The 17,242-nt window shown below is 41.3% G+C and overlaps 2 protein-coding genes across 4 annotated transcripts in view; one reads left to right on the forward strand and one right to left on the reverse strand.

Moving 5' to 3' along the window:
• Nucleotides 1–1,057, forward strand: part of ccnc (cyclin C) — a 40,159-nt gene extending 39,102 nt beyond the window's left edge. For all 3 annotated transcript variants that reach the window (XM_048530852.2, XM_048530853.2, XM_048530854.2), the window contains one exon: nt 1–1,057. In XM_048530852.2, the coding sequence (XP_048386809.1) occupies nt 1–55 (55 nt within the window). In that variant the 3' untranslated portion in view covers nt 56–1,057.
• Nucleotides 1,058–17,242, reverse strand: part of tstd3 (thiosulfate sulfurtransferase like domain containing 3) — a 27,194-nt gene continuing 11,009 nt past the window's right edge. The window contains exons 2-4 of the mRNA XM_059645345.1: nt 15,333–15,509; nt 7,230–7,389; nt 1,058–3,904 (exon numbers count right to left, since the gene is read on the reverse strand). Coding sequence (XP_059501328.1) covers nt 3,838–3,904; nt 7,230–7,389; nt 15,333–15,509 — 404 coding nt within the window. The 3' untranslated portion in view covers nt 1,058–3,837. The remainder of the gene's footprint in view (nt 3,905–7,229; nt 7,390–15,332; nt 15,510–17,242) is intronic.

Below are 17,242 nucleotides of genomic sequence, written 5' to 3' on the forward strand. Positions count from 1 at the left end.
TGAAGGAGAGCAGGGACCGAATGGCAGTCAAAATTCAACCTACAATCAATCCTAATAAACTGGCAGTTTCATGTACCAAAAGCTGTGAAATGGAATGGATTCAGACTGTCTGATAGACAAGGGAAATTCCTTTCACTTCAAAAAGACATTCTGTCGGTTAAGGTGGTGGAGAACACGCTTGGGTATGGTTTGAAAAGCTGGACGTGAAATTATCGTAATTGTTCAAAGAAAATCTCTTGTTGGAAACAAAGAAAATTACTCAGTTGCTGCTGCAAAAACACTCGTTTCATTCATGCTTGTAACTTTGTTGTGTGTTTCAGGGGGCATTGCCCTGCTCAAGCTGTGCTTTAGAACTGTGTACAATAAAACTATGCCAAATTTTAAGATTTGTGAAAATTCCCTATCAAGTGAGAAAAATCCATGGAAAAGTAACTGAGCAACAGGGAATGATACAGTAGCTTAATATTTATAAGCTCTTGAAAATAAGACAGTAGTGTTATACCTTTTAAAAAAAACCAAACACTCTTGTTTGGTACTTGAGCTGTTGTATGGAATCAATTTCCATAATTTTTGAAATGCAATCTGAGGTTTGAAAAGGCATTGTTAACCATATAATCAAGTCAAAATCAGACCTCCCAATGCCACTTTCCAGATATAATGGTAAGCATTGATCCTTCAGTTTTGAAATTAAGTAAAATTGTTGTTTTTCATCTTTTTTGTTAAATAAAATCTGAAACATATCATTTCCAAAATGGAATTTCAAAATGAGTTATTTCTATCTTCAGTGGACGTAGGGGGTCCTATACAGGGTCAGTCAGTTAAGGTGAAACTTATTTTGGATTGCTGTATTTGTTTAATAAACTCAATTAGCTGGCAATATTTAAAAACTAAATGGATCGCTGCCACAGTGAGTTTACTGGTGGTTCTTCAACTGTATTGCCATTAGTATTGCATAAATGTCTATTTTCCACTTATCTAGCTGAATTGTGACCCTCACACACTTTCCTTCTCTGTTCCTGCACTTTGGTTATAACGTGCAAAAATAAATTTGCCAGCATTTGTGGTGTCAATTTTTATTGACTTAACAAGTATAATTGAGAGATTGCAGCTGTTATTCCTACAGTGATGAGACTTCAGTATTTAACTGACTGTAAAATGCCTTTGGATATCTTGAGGTAAAATGCACTATATAATCCAAGTACTTTTTATCCAGTCTCTTACAGAAAATGATGCACATTTGTGAAGACAGACATTAGTATATTTTGAGCCATCCAAGAACATGATTTTAACATTTCTTTACAAAATATTACAGCATTTCCTTGAAATGTATTAGTTGAAGAATCATTCTAATAGAATGTTACATGAACAAAGTGAAAGTTTTACAAACATTCTTAGCAAAAATACATCTGAAGAATGTGCTGTTACAATGGTTTTTACAGCTGTGAATTGCTTTTGTGGAAAAATCTGATTAGGATTAGGGAATGTGGCAAATAAAATTTGTATTGAATTACCACATACCCAATTGCAAACCACTAGTTGCATTTGATAGGTTTGAAAATGTTTTAGACTGAATTTTCAACCAACCAAGAATACAGTACAGTATGGACTGTCATATCTGCCAAAACTAGCATAGTTGTGTAGTTTTCACTAGGGCACACTAGTGTTGCAAGGGTGGTGTTCTCATTTAATATCTACCAGATTTGTTCTTTTAAAAAAATCCATCTGTGCTGATGATACTTTCTAGCTAATCACAGCTGGTTACAAAATTCAAATACTCACCATCAAGGGAATCAAACATAATCAGGTGTCTGAGAACTATCTTTACTAGAATAGCTATAAATAATGAAAATCAAGCATTCAAACCTACTTGTCCAATACTGTAAAAGTTGGAGTTTTTAAATACCTCTTTAGTTGATGTTTACAAAAGATGTAAAGATTACAGAATAAAACAATTTAATCACTTAAACAGATGGGGCTTTGAAGATTTAATGTTCTGCACTAATTTCTAATGTTACATTTGAGAATCATGACAAATGGTATAGCATTAAGTTACAGTACACACGTCTACATGAAATTACTCCGATCTTGCTGTTCATGTGCTTGAGTTTTTAAATAAGAGCATGAAATTTGGGAGTTAACATACCTCTAGCTGAAATCCTTCAGTATCTTAAGTAACGTTCAATCTCTAGCTGAGTGGATTCAGAAAAGCTAGATTACTGTTTGGAGCAAACTAAGTTGTTAAACATTTTCCTCATTCTCACAAATATCCAACAAAATTTAGAGATTTATTGGTTCACTGAAGAAGGTTTTTATGTTCTGTTAGGTAACATCCTTGTTTCTAAGCGAGAGTTATCTAAGTGATAACTGAGTATCACTCCCAGACTTGCATCGCAACAAGATGCATTTGCAATGAGGCCACGTGTGTATTAACTTGATACAAATGGCACATCTCAAGATATAAGAGATAATGGGAACTGCAGATGCTGGAGAATCCAAGATAATAAAATGTGAGGCTGGATGAACACAGCAGGCCAAGCAGCATCTCAGGAGCACACCTCAAGATATAGTCTCTCATGACTTACCTGTTCCAGTAAGAAAAGTAGCCACAGTCAAGCATACTTAGTATGCCTCACATCACAAGGTGCAGGAAAGCTTCAAACTGATTTTGTAGTTGCCATTATTGGATAAATTGTTTCTAGTGACTGCTTAGGCAGCATAGCAAGTTTGTGTTGCATATATTTACAGGGATTTAAAAAACAGGTGTTCTTATTTTTCCTTCATTTTACTTAAACTGGATACTTCTCAGAACAAAGATGGTCCTAGGCCAATAGCTTTTGAATAATAAACAATGATAAATTATTTGATCAGGCTGGCTTTTTTTTGCAGTGTGGTGTTGACATGAAGTTTTGGGGAAGGTACATGGTGGGTACATGGTGTTCAATGGTAATTGTCTCTCTCCACAGATGCTGCCAGACCTGCTTGGTGGTTAATTGTTAGTTATCATTAACTGATACATACATCATGGCAACACATCCATCACTAGGCGCACTTGCCAACCACTGTGGTTTGGCGTAAATGCTGTTTTCCCTTTCCTTTGATGTTTCTTGTAATCTGTTCTGAGTGCAAGTTAAAATTTCAAAGTGATTTTCAACAATAATTAAATATTCAAAGTTGTAAAACTATTCCAAAATATAGTTCCTCATGCAGTTGTTTCAGGTAAAAGCTCATATTCTATGCACAAGTGGCTTTCTGAATGTGGGACAGCTTTAACATGACCAAATGTGCATAAAATACACATTAAAAGAAAAGCTATACATGCAGTGACACCGCCAGGCGTAAGACCTTAGATGAAGTTAAATTGGGAGGGCGTGGCAGAAAGTAATTCCATGTGAACCAAAGTATTCTTAAATTTTAGTGACAACTTAACCTATTATTTAGCTGTCTGTCAAAACAGGTGCATGAAGTTTTAAAAAGTACAATTCTGTCATACAGAAAAACTTAAAATGCAGAGGTTTGGTTAATAGTTATAAATCACAGCTTAATACAAATTCTGCTGACTCTCAAATAAAAATACAGTAAATTGTTAAATTTAGCCTACTGGGGTTTTATTCCAAAAGCATAACATGGTAAAGTTTGTTGCCAGTTTTGAAAAAACATATCTCAAATCTTTCACAATTCTCAGCTATACATTTTAGCTACAGAAAAAGAAGTGATGTTTAGGCAAGAAAAGTTCAATTATTAGAAGTGAAGATTTAATGTTCCTGAGTAGTGCTCATGATGGAGAATTTTTTTTTTATTTCTTCATATTTCTTTGGGGAAAAAAATTCTCAAAGCAGCTCAGCGCTGACGTTCAGCAAATTCACGTTTCACCCATTCTTCCCAACCACCAGGGAAATGTAGAGCTCTGAAACAAAAAAAAGCACTCACTTCTTGATGTCAGATGATGAAAGGTCACACAACAGTATGAATTTATATTTCACTAATAAATAGGGGAATGAAGTATAAAAATATTAAAAGTGATGATACAAATTGTTTCAAAATATCTGATACCACTTGGAGTACAGTATTTGTTCTGGAATTGAAGATAATCACTTGTTTTCATTGAAGAATGACATGTCACAGACATATGAAGGTAAATTAACATTTCCTGAAAAACAATATTATTCTGTAATATCAAGAGGTAGCTGGATGCACTGAACACTGCAAAATTTATGGATCTTGACAATATTCCAATAGCAGTATTGAACTTAAGACTTTAAACTGCATGTATGTTAGCTAAATCGAATTATTAATACGAATGGCAGGATATGCTTATAATGTGAAAGGGACAGTTTTCTGGATAAATCTGTTGAGAAGCCACCTCGAGAATGGGCTATCCTAGACTGGGTATTGCATAATCAGAAAGGAATAATTGGCAATATAGCTGTGTGAGGCACTTTGGGGAAATGTGACCACAAATAATGATAGAACTCTATTTTAATGAAGAGCTCTATCTTTGATTGAGACTAGATAAACAGCAATAATATCAAGGCACAAGCTCGCTATGCTAAATTGGAGAACTTTACTTAAAGGATGTGGTTCACAGGCAATGGCAATCATTTAAGAAGGGTACGTGGGGTAAAATATTTTAGTTCTCTCTTCATAGAAGTGGACATAAATAACATTCCAAAAATGTCAGCGAATGAAGATTTTAGTGAGATGGAGGAACTGAAGGATATCAGTATTAGAAGGGAAAATAATGTTGGGTAAATTGACGGGATTGAAGGCCACTAAATCCCTGGGGTCCAATAATGTACGTCTCGGATTACGCAAGGAAATGGCTTTACAAATAATCGATGCATTGGTGGACATCTTTCAAGATTTGAGAGAGTCTGGAACTGTTCATATGGATTGGACTAGCTAACATAACCCCATTATTTAGAAAAGGAGTTAGAAAATAAAATTATAGATTGATCAGTAGAGGTAGATCTTAGAGCTAATGGGATCAACACTACACAGAGAAAACAGAAACAAGTTACTGATTTGGATGAACAGCGGTGAAAATATGAAATGATTAGCAGGCTTAAGGTGTCTACTGGACAACTCCCTGTTCCTTTTTTCTAAGTTTCATTGAAGTTTGTTGGGGCACAGACTCAAGATCCGTACGTTATCAGTGTTTGATTATTACAGCTAACCGAAGAGGAAAGACCATAAGACACAGGAGTGGAAGTAAGGACATTCGGCCCATCAAGTCCACTCCACCATTTAAATCATAGCTGATGGGCATTTCAACTCCACTTTCCTGCACTCTCCCCGTAGCCCTTGATTCCTTCTGAGATCAAGAATTTGTCGATCTCTGCCTTGAAGGCATCCAACGTCCCGGCCTCCACTGCACTCTGTGGCAATGAATTCCACAAGCCCACCACTCTCTGGCTGAAGAATTGTCATCTCATTTCAGTTTTAAACTTACCCCCTCTAATTTTAAGGCTGTGCCCACAGGTCCTAGTCTCCCCGCCTAACGGAAACAACTTTCTAGCGTCCACCCCTTCTAAACCATACATTATCTTGTAAGTTTCTATTAGATCTCCCCTCAACCTTCTAAACTCTAATGAGTACAATCGCAGGATCCTTAGCCGTTCATCATACGTTAAAACTACCATTCCAGGGATCATCCGTGTGAATCTCCGCTGGACATGCTCCAGGGCTAGTATGTCCTTCCTGAGGTGTGGGGCCCAAAATTGGACACAGTATTCTAAATGGGGCCTAACTAGAGCTTTATGAAGCCTCAGAAGCACATCGCTGCTTTTAAATTCCAACCCTCGAGATAAACGACAACATTACATTCGCTTTCTTAATTACGGACTCTACCTGCAAATTAACCTTTAGAGAATCCAGGACCAACACTCCCAGATCCCTTTGTACTTCTGCTTTGCGAATTTTCTAACCATTTAGTAAGTAGTCCATGCCTGTATTATTTTTTCCAAAGTGCAACACCTCACATTTACTCACATTGAATTTCATCAGCCGTTTCCTCGACCACTCTCCTAAACTGTCTAAATCTTTCTGCAGCTTCCCCACCTCTTCAGACAGGGATCATTGCTGTTGTGTAAAAAATTAGAAGTGTGTTCATGGAAAACCTTTGAAAATTAAGTGGGGTAGAGGCTCCTTGGATACACAGATGATCATAAAGTTTAATCAGCCAGAGTGAGGAGCCATGAAAAGATAAACTGATAGTTTGGTCTGCAAACTGGGGATACAAAATTAATCTTGAGCTGCAGTTGGATTATAGTGTGCAATTTTGAATTTCTCAATACAACATGAAAAAACGTACAAACTGGAAGTAGGTTCATAATGATCAAGCTTTATGGGTTGCTGTTTTGAAAAGACTCAAACTTAGTAATTTTTCATGACATTTTGGAAGACTCTGCAGCCATGAGAACATTTCAACATTCTGAAGACCTATAATATCAATAGCAAACACTTTCCACAAGACAGCTAGTAACAAGGCATCAAACATTTATGAATCAGAAAGAATTAAGTAAATGCTAGAATAAAACAATTACCATGTGGTTGGATTATTGTTTTCTTTGCTGAGTGCATCAGAGAACCAATATTTATTTCCATGGAGAATTACAGTTTTTCTTAAAAAGCAGCAAAACAAAGCTACAGGGTACGCATGGGATTGGGAGTAAACACTATAGCTTTTGTGGATAAAATACTAGCAGACTGGATATGACAGGAAAAGAACAGGGCGTGCACGGTGGCTCAGTGGTTAACACTGCTGTCTCAGTGTCAGGGACCCTGGTTCAATTCTGCCCTCAGGTAACTGTGTGGAGTTTGCACATCCTCCCAACATCCCTTTTGGTGCTTTGGTTTCCTCCCACGTCCAAAGATGTGTGGGTTAGGTAGATTAGCCAGGCTAAATTGCATATTCAGGGGCATGTAGACTAGGTGGAGGGGGTCAGCCATGGGAAATTAGGTTACAGGGATGGGGTAGGGACTGAGTCTGGGTCGGAATGCTCGAGGATTAGTGTGGACTCATTGGGTCAAATGGCTCACTTCCACACTAAGAATTCCAATGATTAATGCCAATGCAACCACAATTCAGAATCTTTTTCTTGTACTGTAACACAATTGTGAATGCAGCCTCATTCAAACTCAGAGCTATGATTTAATTTTGATTAGCAGTTTGCTTAGGTAACTGAGCAAGAAAGTAAAAAGGAACAGTATTTTATCTTGCCACTGCTCACCTGCTGTAGCCCATTGATGCTGCAGTATCTAAAGCTTTCTTGCTCCTGACTCCTGCCAAACATGAAAAGACAATTTTGTCGGATGTGGATGGCATCTTCCCATTGTAGGTTTCCATGAATTTGCTTGGATCCAACTTCAAGGCTTGCTCCACTTGTCCCACTTTAGATAATTGGACAATTAAAATCAGTGTAATCTATGTTTAATAAAAATCCAAAAGAACTGCAGATGCTGTAAATCAGGAACAAAAACAAAGTTGCTGGAAAAGTTCAGCAGGTCTGGCAGCATCTGTGAAGGAAAAACAGAATTTTGCGTCCGGTGACCAGGTCAGTTCGAAGGAGAGTCACTGGACCCGAAACGTTAACTCTGTTTTCTTCCTTCACAGATGCTGCCAGACCTGCTGAGCTTTTCCAGCAACTTTGTTTTTGTAATCTATGTTTAAACCATTCCACCAAGAAGATATAAGAATATTGCTATTAACCTTTTATGTGTCAGATACAAAGAAACATTAGTTGCATCCATACTGTAGCAAATTTTGGAACAATCTATTCAACAATGCTTACAAACTTGGATAATTACCATATTTACTGTTAATAATAAACAATGTTCCATGTTCATGGAAAAACGCAAGGAAAATTATTCCACAGGCATGCTTCTTGATTTACCATAGCCATGGAAAGGGAAAGGAGCAGTTACCAGGGGAAGATATCTAACTGGGGAAAAGGAAACTATGACGCTATCAGACAGGAGTTGGGAAGTGCAGATTGGGAGCAATTGTTCCACAGAAGGGGCACAACAGACATGTCGAGACTGTTTAAGGAGCAGTTGTTGCGAGTGATGCATACGTTTGTTCCTCTGAGACAGGTAAGAAGGGGTAAGATGAAGGAGCCTTGGATAACGGGAACAGAGGTGCTTCTCGTCAAAAAGAAAAAGGCAGCTTACATAAGGTGGAGGAAACAAGGGTCTAGCACAGCTTTAGAGGATTACAGGCTTGCTCGGAAGGAGCTCAAAAGTGGACTGAGGAAGGCCAGGAGGGGTCATGAAAAAGGCTTGGCGGGAAGGATTAGGGAGAACCCGAAGGCATTTTACTCATACGCGAGGAATAAGAGAATGATCAGGGAGAAGATAGGGTCGATCAGGGATAGCATAGGGAACTTGTGTGTGGAGTCTGAGCAGATAGGGAAAGCCCTAAATGAGATTTTTTGCTTCGGTTTTCACTAAAGGAAAGGGACCTTGTTGTGAATGAGAACTTTGAGGAGCAGGAAAACAGGCTTGAACAGATCGAGATTGAGGAAGTTGTGCTGGAAATTTTAGCGAATATTAAGATTGATAAGTCCCCAGGGCCAGACCAGATTTATCCGAGGTTGCTCCGGGAAGCGAGGAACGAGGTTCCTAAGCCACTGGCGAAGATCTTTGCTTCCTCACTCTCCACGGGAGTCATACCAGAAGATTGGAGGGAGGCAAATGTTGTTCCTCTTTTCAAGAAAGGGAATAGGGAAATCCCTGGAAATTACAGACCAGTCAGTCTTACGTCTGTGGTCAGCAAGGTTTTGGAAAGAATTCTGAGGGATAGGATTTATGACTATTTGGAAAAACATAGCGTGATTAAAGGGAGTCAGCATGGCTTTGTGAGGGGGAGTTCATGCCTTACAAATCTTATTTGGGAGGTCAGGAGACAGGTTGACGAGGGTCGAGCAGTGGATGTGGTGTACATGGACTTCAGCAAGGCATTTGATAAGGTTTCCCACGGCAGGCTCATTCATAAAGTCAGGAGGTATGGGATACAGGGTGATTTGGCTGTCTGGATTCAGAATTGGTTGGCTGACAGGAGGCAGAGAGTGGTTGTAGATGGTAAGTATTCTGCCTGGAGGTCAGTGCTGAGTGGTGTCCCGCAGGGCTCTGCTCTTTGTAGTTTTTATAAATGACTTGGATGAGGAGGTTGAGGGGTGGGGTCGTATGTTTGCTAATGACACAAAGGTTGGAGGTGCCGTTGATAGTATCGAGGGCTATTGCAGGCTTAAGCAAGACATTGACAGAATGCAGAGCTGGGCTGGGAAATGGCAGATGGAGTTCAACCTATATAAATGCAAGGTGATGCATTTTGGAAGTCAAACTTAAATGCTGAATATAGGATTAAAGGCAGGATTCTCGGCAGTGTGGAGGAACAGTGGGATCTTGGTGTTCAAGTGCGTAGCTCCCTCAAAGTTGCCACCCAGGTGGATAAGGTTGCTAAGAAAGCATATGGGGTTTTGACTTTCATTAACAGGGGGATCGAGTTTAAGAGCCACAACGTTATGCTGCAGCTCTACAAAACCCTGGTGAGACCACACTTGGAATATTGTGTCCAGTTCTGGTCGGCCTGTTATAGGAAAGATGTGGAGGCTTTGGAGAGGGTGCAAAGGTGGTTTACCAGGATGCTGCCTGGACTGGAGGGCGTGACTTACGAAGAGAGATTGACTGAGCTTGGACTTTTCTCTCTGGAGAGTAGGAGGAAGAGAGGTGACCTGATCGAGGTGTACAAGGTAATGAGAGGCATGGATAGAGTCGATAGCCAGAGACCTTTCCCCAGGGCAGGATTGACTGCCACGAGGGAGTCATAATTTTAAGGTGTTAGGAGGAAGGTATAGAGGAGACGTCAGAGGGAGGTTCTTCACCCAGAGAGTTGAGAGTGCACGGAATAGTTTGCCAGTGGTAGTCGTGGAAGCGGAGTCATTAGTGACATTTAAGTGACTGCTGGACATGCACATGGACAGCAGTGAATTGAGGGGAATGTAGGTTAGGTTATTTTATTTTTGGATTAGGATTATTCCACAGCACAACATTATGGGCCGAAGGGCCTGTACTGTGCTGTACTTTTCTATATTCGATGTTCTTCACAGAAATTTTCTTCCAACTTCTTTTTCGCCATTCAATCATGGGATGTAGACTTGCTGGAAAAGGCAACATTTATTGCTAGTCCCCACTTAGTCACTGCAAGGAGATGGCTAGTCCCGCTACTGAACCACTGCAGTTCATACTGCACAGGTACACCCCCAGTACTGTTAGTGAAGGTGCTTGGGAACGTTGACCCAGCGACAGTGATACCACCCTAGGACATAACAACATCCGGCTAAGTGTAAAATTTGTATAGAGTGGTGCTCTCACGGCTGTTTCTTGTCTTTCTAGGTAGCAAAGGTTATGAATTTGGAAATTTGCACTGTAAAATTTCAGAGAATCCCGTTTTTACTTTTGTTGATAAAGGGAAGTGTTTGTCTTTGAAAAAAAATCTTTTATCATTACCAAACAAATGGTCAAACATGCACTATTTCTAATCAAAAGGCAGGGTAGCTGGGGGTGTGGCAAAAATACAGGGAACTACAGGCTGATTAGCTGAACATCTATTGTTGGAGAAGTACCGGAGCCAAGGGAATAAAAGCAGAACATTCGAAACATCAATCTTATCAAGCACACTCAACATGGCTTCATGAAAGGAAAATTACATCTGTCTGATTTTTAGAGTTTCTTGAGAAGTCTTAAGAGAACAGATAGAGATGCATTTTATTTAAATTTCCAGGTGACGATTGACGAGCTACCTCCCAAAAGGTTAAGTCATGAAACTGCGTGTAGGTTTAAGGAGCTCCTGTTCAAGTTGGCAACTGTAACCATTAGGGTTCCAAGGGATCACTGTTGGGACTGCAACTATTTATAAAACAATGACTTGGAGGAAGGAAGTGAATGTACTGTAGCCAAATTTGCAAACACCACAAAAATAGGTGGTAAGGCAAGTTACAAAAAGGATCCAACAAGTCTAGAGATATGATAGGCTAAATAAGTGGGCTAATTGTTGGCAAATGAGATACAATGTGGGAAGGTGTGAAGTTGTTCATTTTGTAAGAGAGAACAAAATAAGCTTTTGAATGGGGATAAATTGCAGAAGGCTGTTACATGAAAGGGAGTTGGGGGTACTTGAGCACAAAACTTAAAGCTAGCACACAAATGCTGCAGGTAATCAGGAATTCTAAAAAAAAAATTGGCCATTATTTCAAGGGAGTTAGTATAAGAATGGGGAAATATTACTGCAACCGTAAAAGGAGCTGGTGAGACCACATCTGGAGCACTGAACAGTGATAATGGGAACTGCCGATGCTGGAGAATCCAAGATAACAAAGTGCGGAGCTGGATGAACACAGCAGGTCAAGCAGCATCTCAGGAGCACAAAAGCTGACATTTCGGGCCTAGACCCTTCAACAGAGAGGGGGATGGAGAGAGGGAACTGGAATAAATAGGGAGAGAGGGGGAGGCGGACCGAAGATGGAGAGAAAACAAGATAGGTAGAGAGGAGAGTATAGCTGGGGTGGTAGGGAGGGGATAGGTCAGTCCAGGGAAGACGGACAGGTCAAGGAGGCGGGATGAGGTGGTCGGTAGGAAATGGAGGTGCGGCTTGAGGTGGGAGGAAGGGATGGGTGAGAGGAAGAACAGGTTAGGGAAGCAGAGACAGGTTGGGCTGGTTTTGGGATGCAGTGGGTGGAGGGGAGATTTTGAAGCTTGTGAAGTCCACGTTGATACCATTGGGCTGCAGGGTTCCCAAGCGGAATATGAGTTGTTGTTCCTGCAACCAATTCCCAATTCCTCCGCCTCTGCCGCATCTGCTCCTAGGATGAGGCATTCCACTCCTGCACATCCCGGATGTCCACGTTCTTCCAGGACCGCAACTTTCCCCCCGTGGTGGTTGAGAACGCCCTTGACCGCATCTCCCGCATTTCCCGCAACACATCCCTCACACCCCCCCCCCCCACCACAACCGCCCCCAGAGGATCCCCCTTGTCCTCAGATACCACCCCACCAACCTCCGGATACAACGTATCATCCTCCATCTACTATCCGATCCCACCACCCAAGCCATTTTTCCATCCCCACCCTTGTCTGCCTTCCAGAGAGACCACTCTCTCCGCGACTCCCTTGTCTGCTCCATACTCCCCACCAACCCCACCACACCCGGCACCTTCCCCTGCAACCGCAGGAAGTGCTACAATTGCCCCCATGCCTCCTCCCTCATCCCTATCTCAGGCCCCAGGATGACCTTCCATATCAAACAGATGTTCACCTGCACATCTGCGAATGTGGCATATTGTATCCATTGCACCCAGTGTGGCTTCCTCTACATTGGGGAAACCAAGCGGAGGCTTCGGGGCCGCTTTGCAGAACACCTCCGCTCGGTTCGCAACAAACAACTGCACGCCCCAGTCGCGAACCATTTCAACTCCCCTTCCCATTCCTCAGACGACATGTCCATCATGGGCCTCCTGCAGTGCCACAATGATGCCACCCGAAAGTTGCAGGAGCAGCAACTCATATTCCGCTTGGGGACCCTGCAGCCCAATGATATCAATGTGGACTTCACAAGCTTCAAAAATCTCCCCTTCCCCTACTGCATCCTAAAACCAGCCCAGTTCTTCCCCTCCCCCCACTGCATCACAAAACCAGCCCAGCTCGTCCACTCCCCCCACTGCATCCCAAAACCAGCCCAGCCTGTCTCTGCTTCCCTAACCTGTTCTTCCTCTCACCCATCCCTTCCTCCCACCTCAAGCCGCACCTCCATTTCCTACCTACCACCTCATCCCGCCTCCTTGACCTGTCCGTCTTCCCTGGACTGACCTATCCCCTCCCCACCTCCTCACCTATACTCTCCTCTCTACCTATCTTGTTTTCTCTCCATCTTTGGTCCGCCTCCCCCTCTCTCCCTATTTATTCCAGTTCCCTCTCCCCATCCCCCTCCCTGTTGAAGGGTCTAGGCCCGAAACATCAGCTTTTGTGCTCCTGAGATGCTGCTTGACCTGCTGTATTCATCCAGCTCCACACTTTGTTATCTTGGAGCACTGAACGGTTTGGATCCCCTATTTTAAGAAAATATCATTTCATTGGAAGCGGTTCTGTAGGATGATCCCTTGTATGAAAGGATTATTTTATGAGCAAAGTCTATATAGTTTGGGACTCTACTCACTGGGGTTTAAAAAAAATGAGAGGTTATTAAAAGACAAAAATAAAGGATTCAAGGGGCTTGACAAGGTAGTTGCTGGGAGGATGTTTCGCCTCACAGGAGAGTCTAGGACAAGACGACATTGACAATTTGAGACGGAGATGAAGAGAAATTTCTTTCAGAGGACTGTGTCTTTGGAATTCCTGCTACAGACAGCTTAGTAACTGAGTTTTTGTGTATATTTAAGGCTGTGGTAAACAGATTCTTGATCAAGGTTATGGGGAAATTGTAGGAAAGCGGACCAGGCCTGAGGTGCCATGTACTCTCATTCTGGTTTATTATGGTCTTGTGCTACTATAACATTTAAAAATTGCAGCTTGAAGTGAAGTCCAAATGGTACAATTTCATATTTTTTATGCATCAATTTCCTAATACAGTAAATACAACAGGAAGCCTGACTGTTCAGAGTGAGCAGCATCAAGACCAAATTCTGGAATTCTGTGTCTAAACCTGGTCACATTCCTTTCTTTAAGATACTCTTTGAAATCACTTTTTAAACACCTACCACTCTTTAAAACTATGAATCAAGCTTTTGGTCATTTGTTCTAAAATTGCTTTCTGTAGTTCAATGTCAAATATTCTAAGAATTGTGCAACTGTGAAACACTTAAACATTCCAAAATATATAAAAAGTACTTTTCATATTCACAAGTTATTTTTGAAAAATGTCTTTATTTAGACAGATAATGTGAACCATGAGCAGCTATTTCGTCCAAACTCAGCAGTGAAGTGCTCAAAAGAGAAGAAAACAAAACAAAAAGGCAGCCAACATACGCAAACTGCTGGAAAAAAAAAATCAGCAAGTACGGAGAGAGAACTTGAATTCATGGTGAACTTAATATGACTAGATTAAAAATATCTATTGCAAACTCAACTGTGTACAAGAACTGAGGCATGTGAATTAAACAGTCCACATAAAGACAAAATCTTCTCTCCATCATGAACTCCCCTCCACCACATTGCACGGTACTGCAACTGCACTAATTGGATAAAACAAGGGTAAATTCAATGTACACAAGAACTTACTAGCCATGAAGTTTGATGGGCTAGTAGCACTTACAGAACCATATATCATTACAAACTGCAACATCATAGTATAACAAAAATTCTTCGTTAAATATGAAACAGGGCATATTCAACAACGTCAACATGGCCAAAATTGCATGTATTTGACTTTGAGATGGTCCCAAAAGGTGGCATTAAGCGTCAGCCACATAGGATACCGAAAGTCACATATGTACACATGGGGTGGCAGACTTGCTTTAAAGAATTCTAATGAAGTAAATTCTGGCATTGCAAAAGCTATCCTTAAAAGTGCAGACTTATTGAACTCTACTCCATAATGTGCCAGGGAGGGTCACTGGTTAATTCTGTTTTCTCCTCCACAGATGCTGCCAGACCTGCTGAGCTTTTCCAGCAACTTTGTTTTTGTTCCTGATTTACAGCATCCGCAGTTCTTTTGGTTTTTCATCAGAACCTGTTATTTCTTTCCACAAAGTATCTATGACATGCAGTTATATCCCACTGTCCAGGTCTGTACACAACAATCTAGGCTCAGTCTAGGGGCAGTGACGGTGTGGTGGTAATGTCACTGGACTAATAATGCAGAACTGCAGGCTGATGTATTGTGGAAACAAATTCAAAACCTCCCATGGTGAAATCTGAATTTATATTCAAAAAAATTGGAATCAGAGGCCAGCCTCAATGGTAAAAAGTAGTGAATAATCATAAAAACAGAGACATCTAATTCAGAAACCTTTCTGAAGGAAGGTAATCTTCCACCCTTACCTGGCCTTATCTACATTTGGTTCTAGATATGCAGCAAGGTTGACTGCCTCCTGAAATGGTTTGGGAAGCCACTCAGCTGAAGGCCAATTACAAACTGGCAATAAGTGCCGGGAAATCCAGCAATATCCAATCACATCAACACAAAAGCAAATACAACATCACCATTAGCACCAGGAGCTGGATTCAAGCCAGTTGATAAAACAATCCAGAATTCTATTTCTTTCATTATTACTCCAAACTGTTGTAATAGTTATAAAAATTCAGTGTGGCAGAAAATGAATTATATTCTATGATATACTTACACGGCACATTTATAGATCCGGGAATTTGTCCATACTCCTTGATCTCCCAGGGTTCTCTGACATCAATCACAATTGTTTTTGATTTAAGCAACTGTTTCAGTTCCTGGTAGGTGACTGTTTCAGAGGGAGCTGTACAAACACTCCGGTAACTGTTCTGCCGGGTTAGATAAAATGGAGCTGTAAAAAGTATTTAAAAAGTTTGAAATTATGAAAAACCTCAAGATCTTAGATATTTTGGATCAAGTACAGAGACTTTAGTTCAAACTTCGGAGCATGGTTACCTTGAAGTAAGTTAACCATACAATAATTAGCAAAATCGTTGAAATTGCAATGACAGCCAAGTATAATGTAATGCTAGCTCTCACTGTAAAACATCCTTTTACAGGCTGACAATAATATGAGTTAAGCAAATACATTGCTTTCATGCTCATTGCGTACAGGAACTTAAGTTTTTTAAAATTTTATTCGTTTGTGGGAGGTGTGCGCTGGCTTGTCAATATTTCTTGCCCATCCCTAGTTGCCCTTGAGAAGGTGGCGGTGAGCTACCTTCTTGAACTGCTGCAGTCCACTTGCTGTAGCTTGGCTCACAATGTCATTAGGGAGGGAATGCCAGGATTTGACACAGTGACAGTGAAGGAACGGTGACATATCTCCAAAGCAGGATAGTAAGTAGCTTGGAGGCGAACTTGATAACGTAGCGGCAGTCCCATGTATTGCCACTCTTGCCCTTTTAGATGGAAGTGGTCATGGCTTTAGAAGGTGCTGTATGAGGATTACTGGTGAATTTCTGCAGTGCATCTTGTAGATAGTCCACACTACTGCAACTGAGTATATTGGTGGTGAAAGGAGTGGATGCAATGCCAATCATGCAGGCTGTTTTATCTTGGATGGTGTCAAGCTTTGAGTGTTGTTGGTGCTGCACTCACCCATGCAAGTGGGGAGTATTCCATCACACTGCTGCCTTGTGTCATGTAGATGGTGGACAGGTTGTTGGGAGGCCCAGCCTCTCACTTGCTCATAGTCCATGTTTATGAGGTGGGTCCAGTTGAGTTTCTGGTCAACGATAACTCTTAGGATGTTTACTGTGGGGGATTCAGCAATGATAGCAGCATTGAAATCAAGGCGCTATAGTTAGATTGACTCTTATTGGTGATGGTCATAGCCTGACATTTGTGGCATGAATGTTCTTGCCGCTTGTCAGCCTAAGCCTGGATATTGACTAAATGTGACAAGATCTGGACATGGGACTGTATTTGAGGAGCCACAAATTGCGCAACATTCAACACTATCAGCAGCTAACATCTCCACTTCTGACCTGATGATGGAAGGAAGGCCAGTGATGAAGTAGCTGAGGATGGTTGGGTCTAGTTGGGCCTAGGACAGTACCCTGAGGAACAGCTGCAGGGATGTCCTGAAGGTGAGGTGACCGACTTGCAGCCACCAAAACCATCTTCTGACATGTCAGGAATGACTCTAACCATCAAAGAGTTGCTCCGCTCCCCCCCTGCCACCCCCACCGACACCCATTGATTCCAGCTTTGGTAGGGCACCTTGATGCCACACTCAGTCAAATGTAGCCTTAATGTCAAGGGCCATCACTCTCACCTCTGGAATTCACCTCTTCTGTCCAAGTTTGAATCAAGGCTGTAATAAAACCAGGAGCTGGGTGGCCCTGCAGAACCCAAACTGGGCAGATTATTGCTGAGCAGGTGCTGCTTGATGGATACTGTCAGTAACACTGCTATCACCTTACTGATGATCAAGAGTACGCTAATAGGGCAGTAAATGGTCAGTTTGGATTTGTCCTGTATTTTATCTACAGGACATACCTGGGGTAATTTTCCACATTGTCGGGTAGACGCCAGTGTTTTAACGGTTTTGGAACAGCTTGACTAAGATAGTCTTCAGTA

The sequence above is a fragment of the Stegostoma tigrinum genome, chromosome 4 (assembly GCF_030684315.1).
Source record: "Stegostoma tigrinum isolate sSteTig4 chromosome 4, sSteTig4.hap1, whole genome shotgun sequence".
Taxonomy (NCBI): Eukaryota; Metazoa; Chordata; class Chondrichthyes; order Orectolobiformes; family Stegostomatidae; genus Stegostoma; species Stegostoma tigrinum.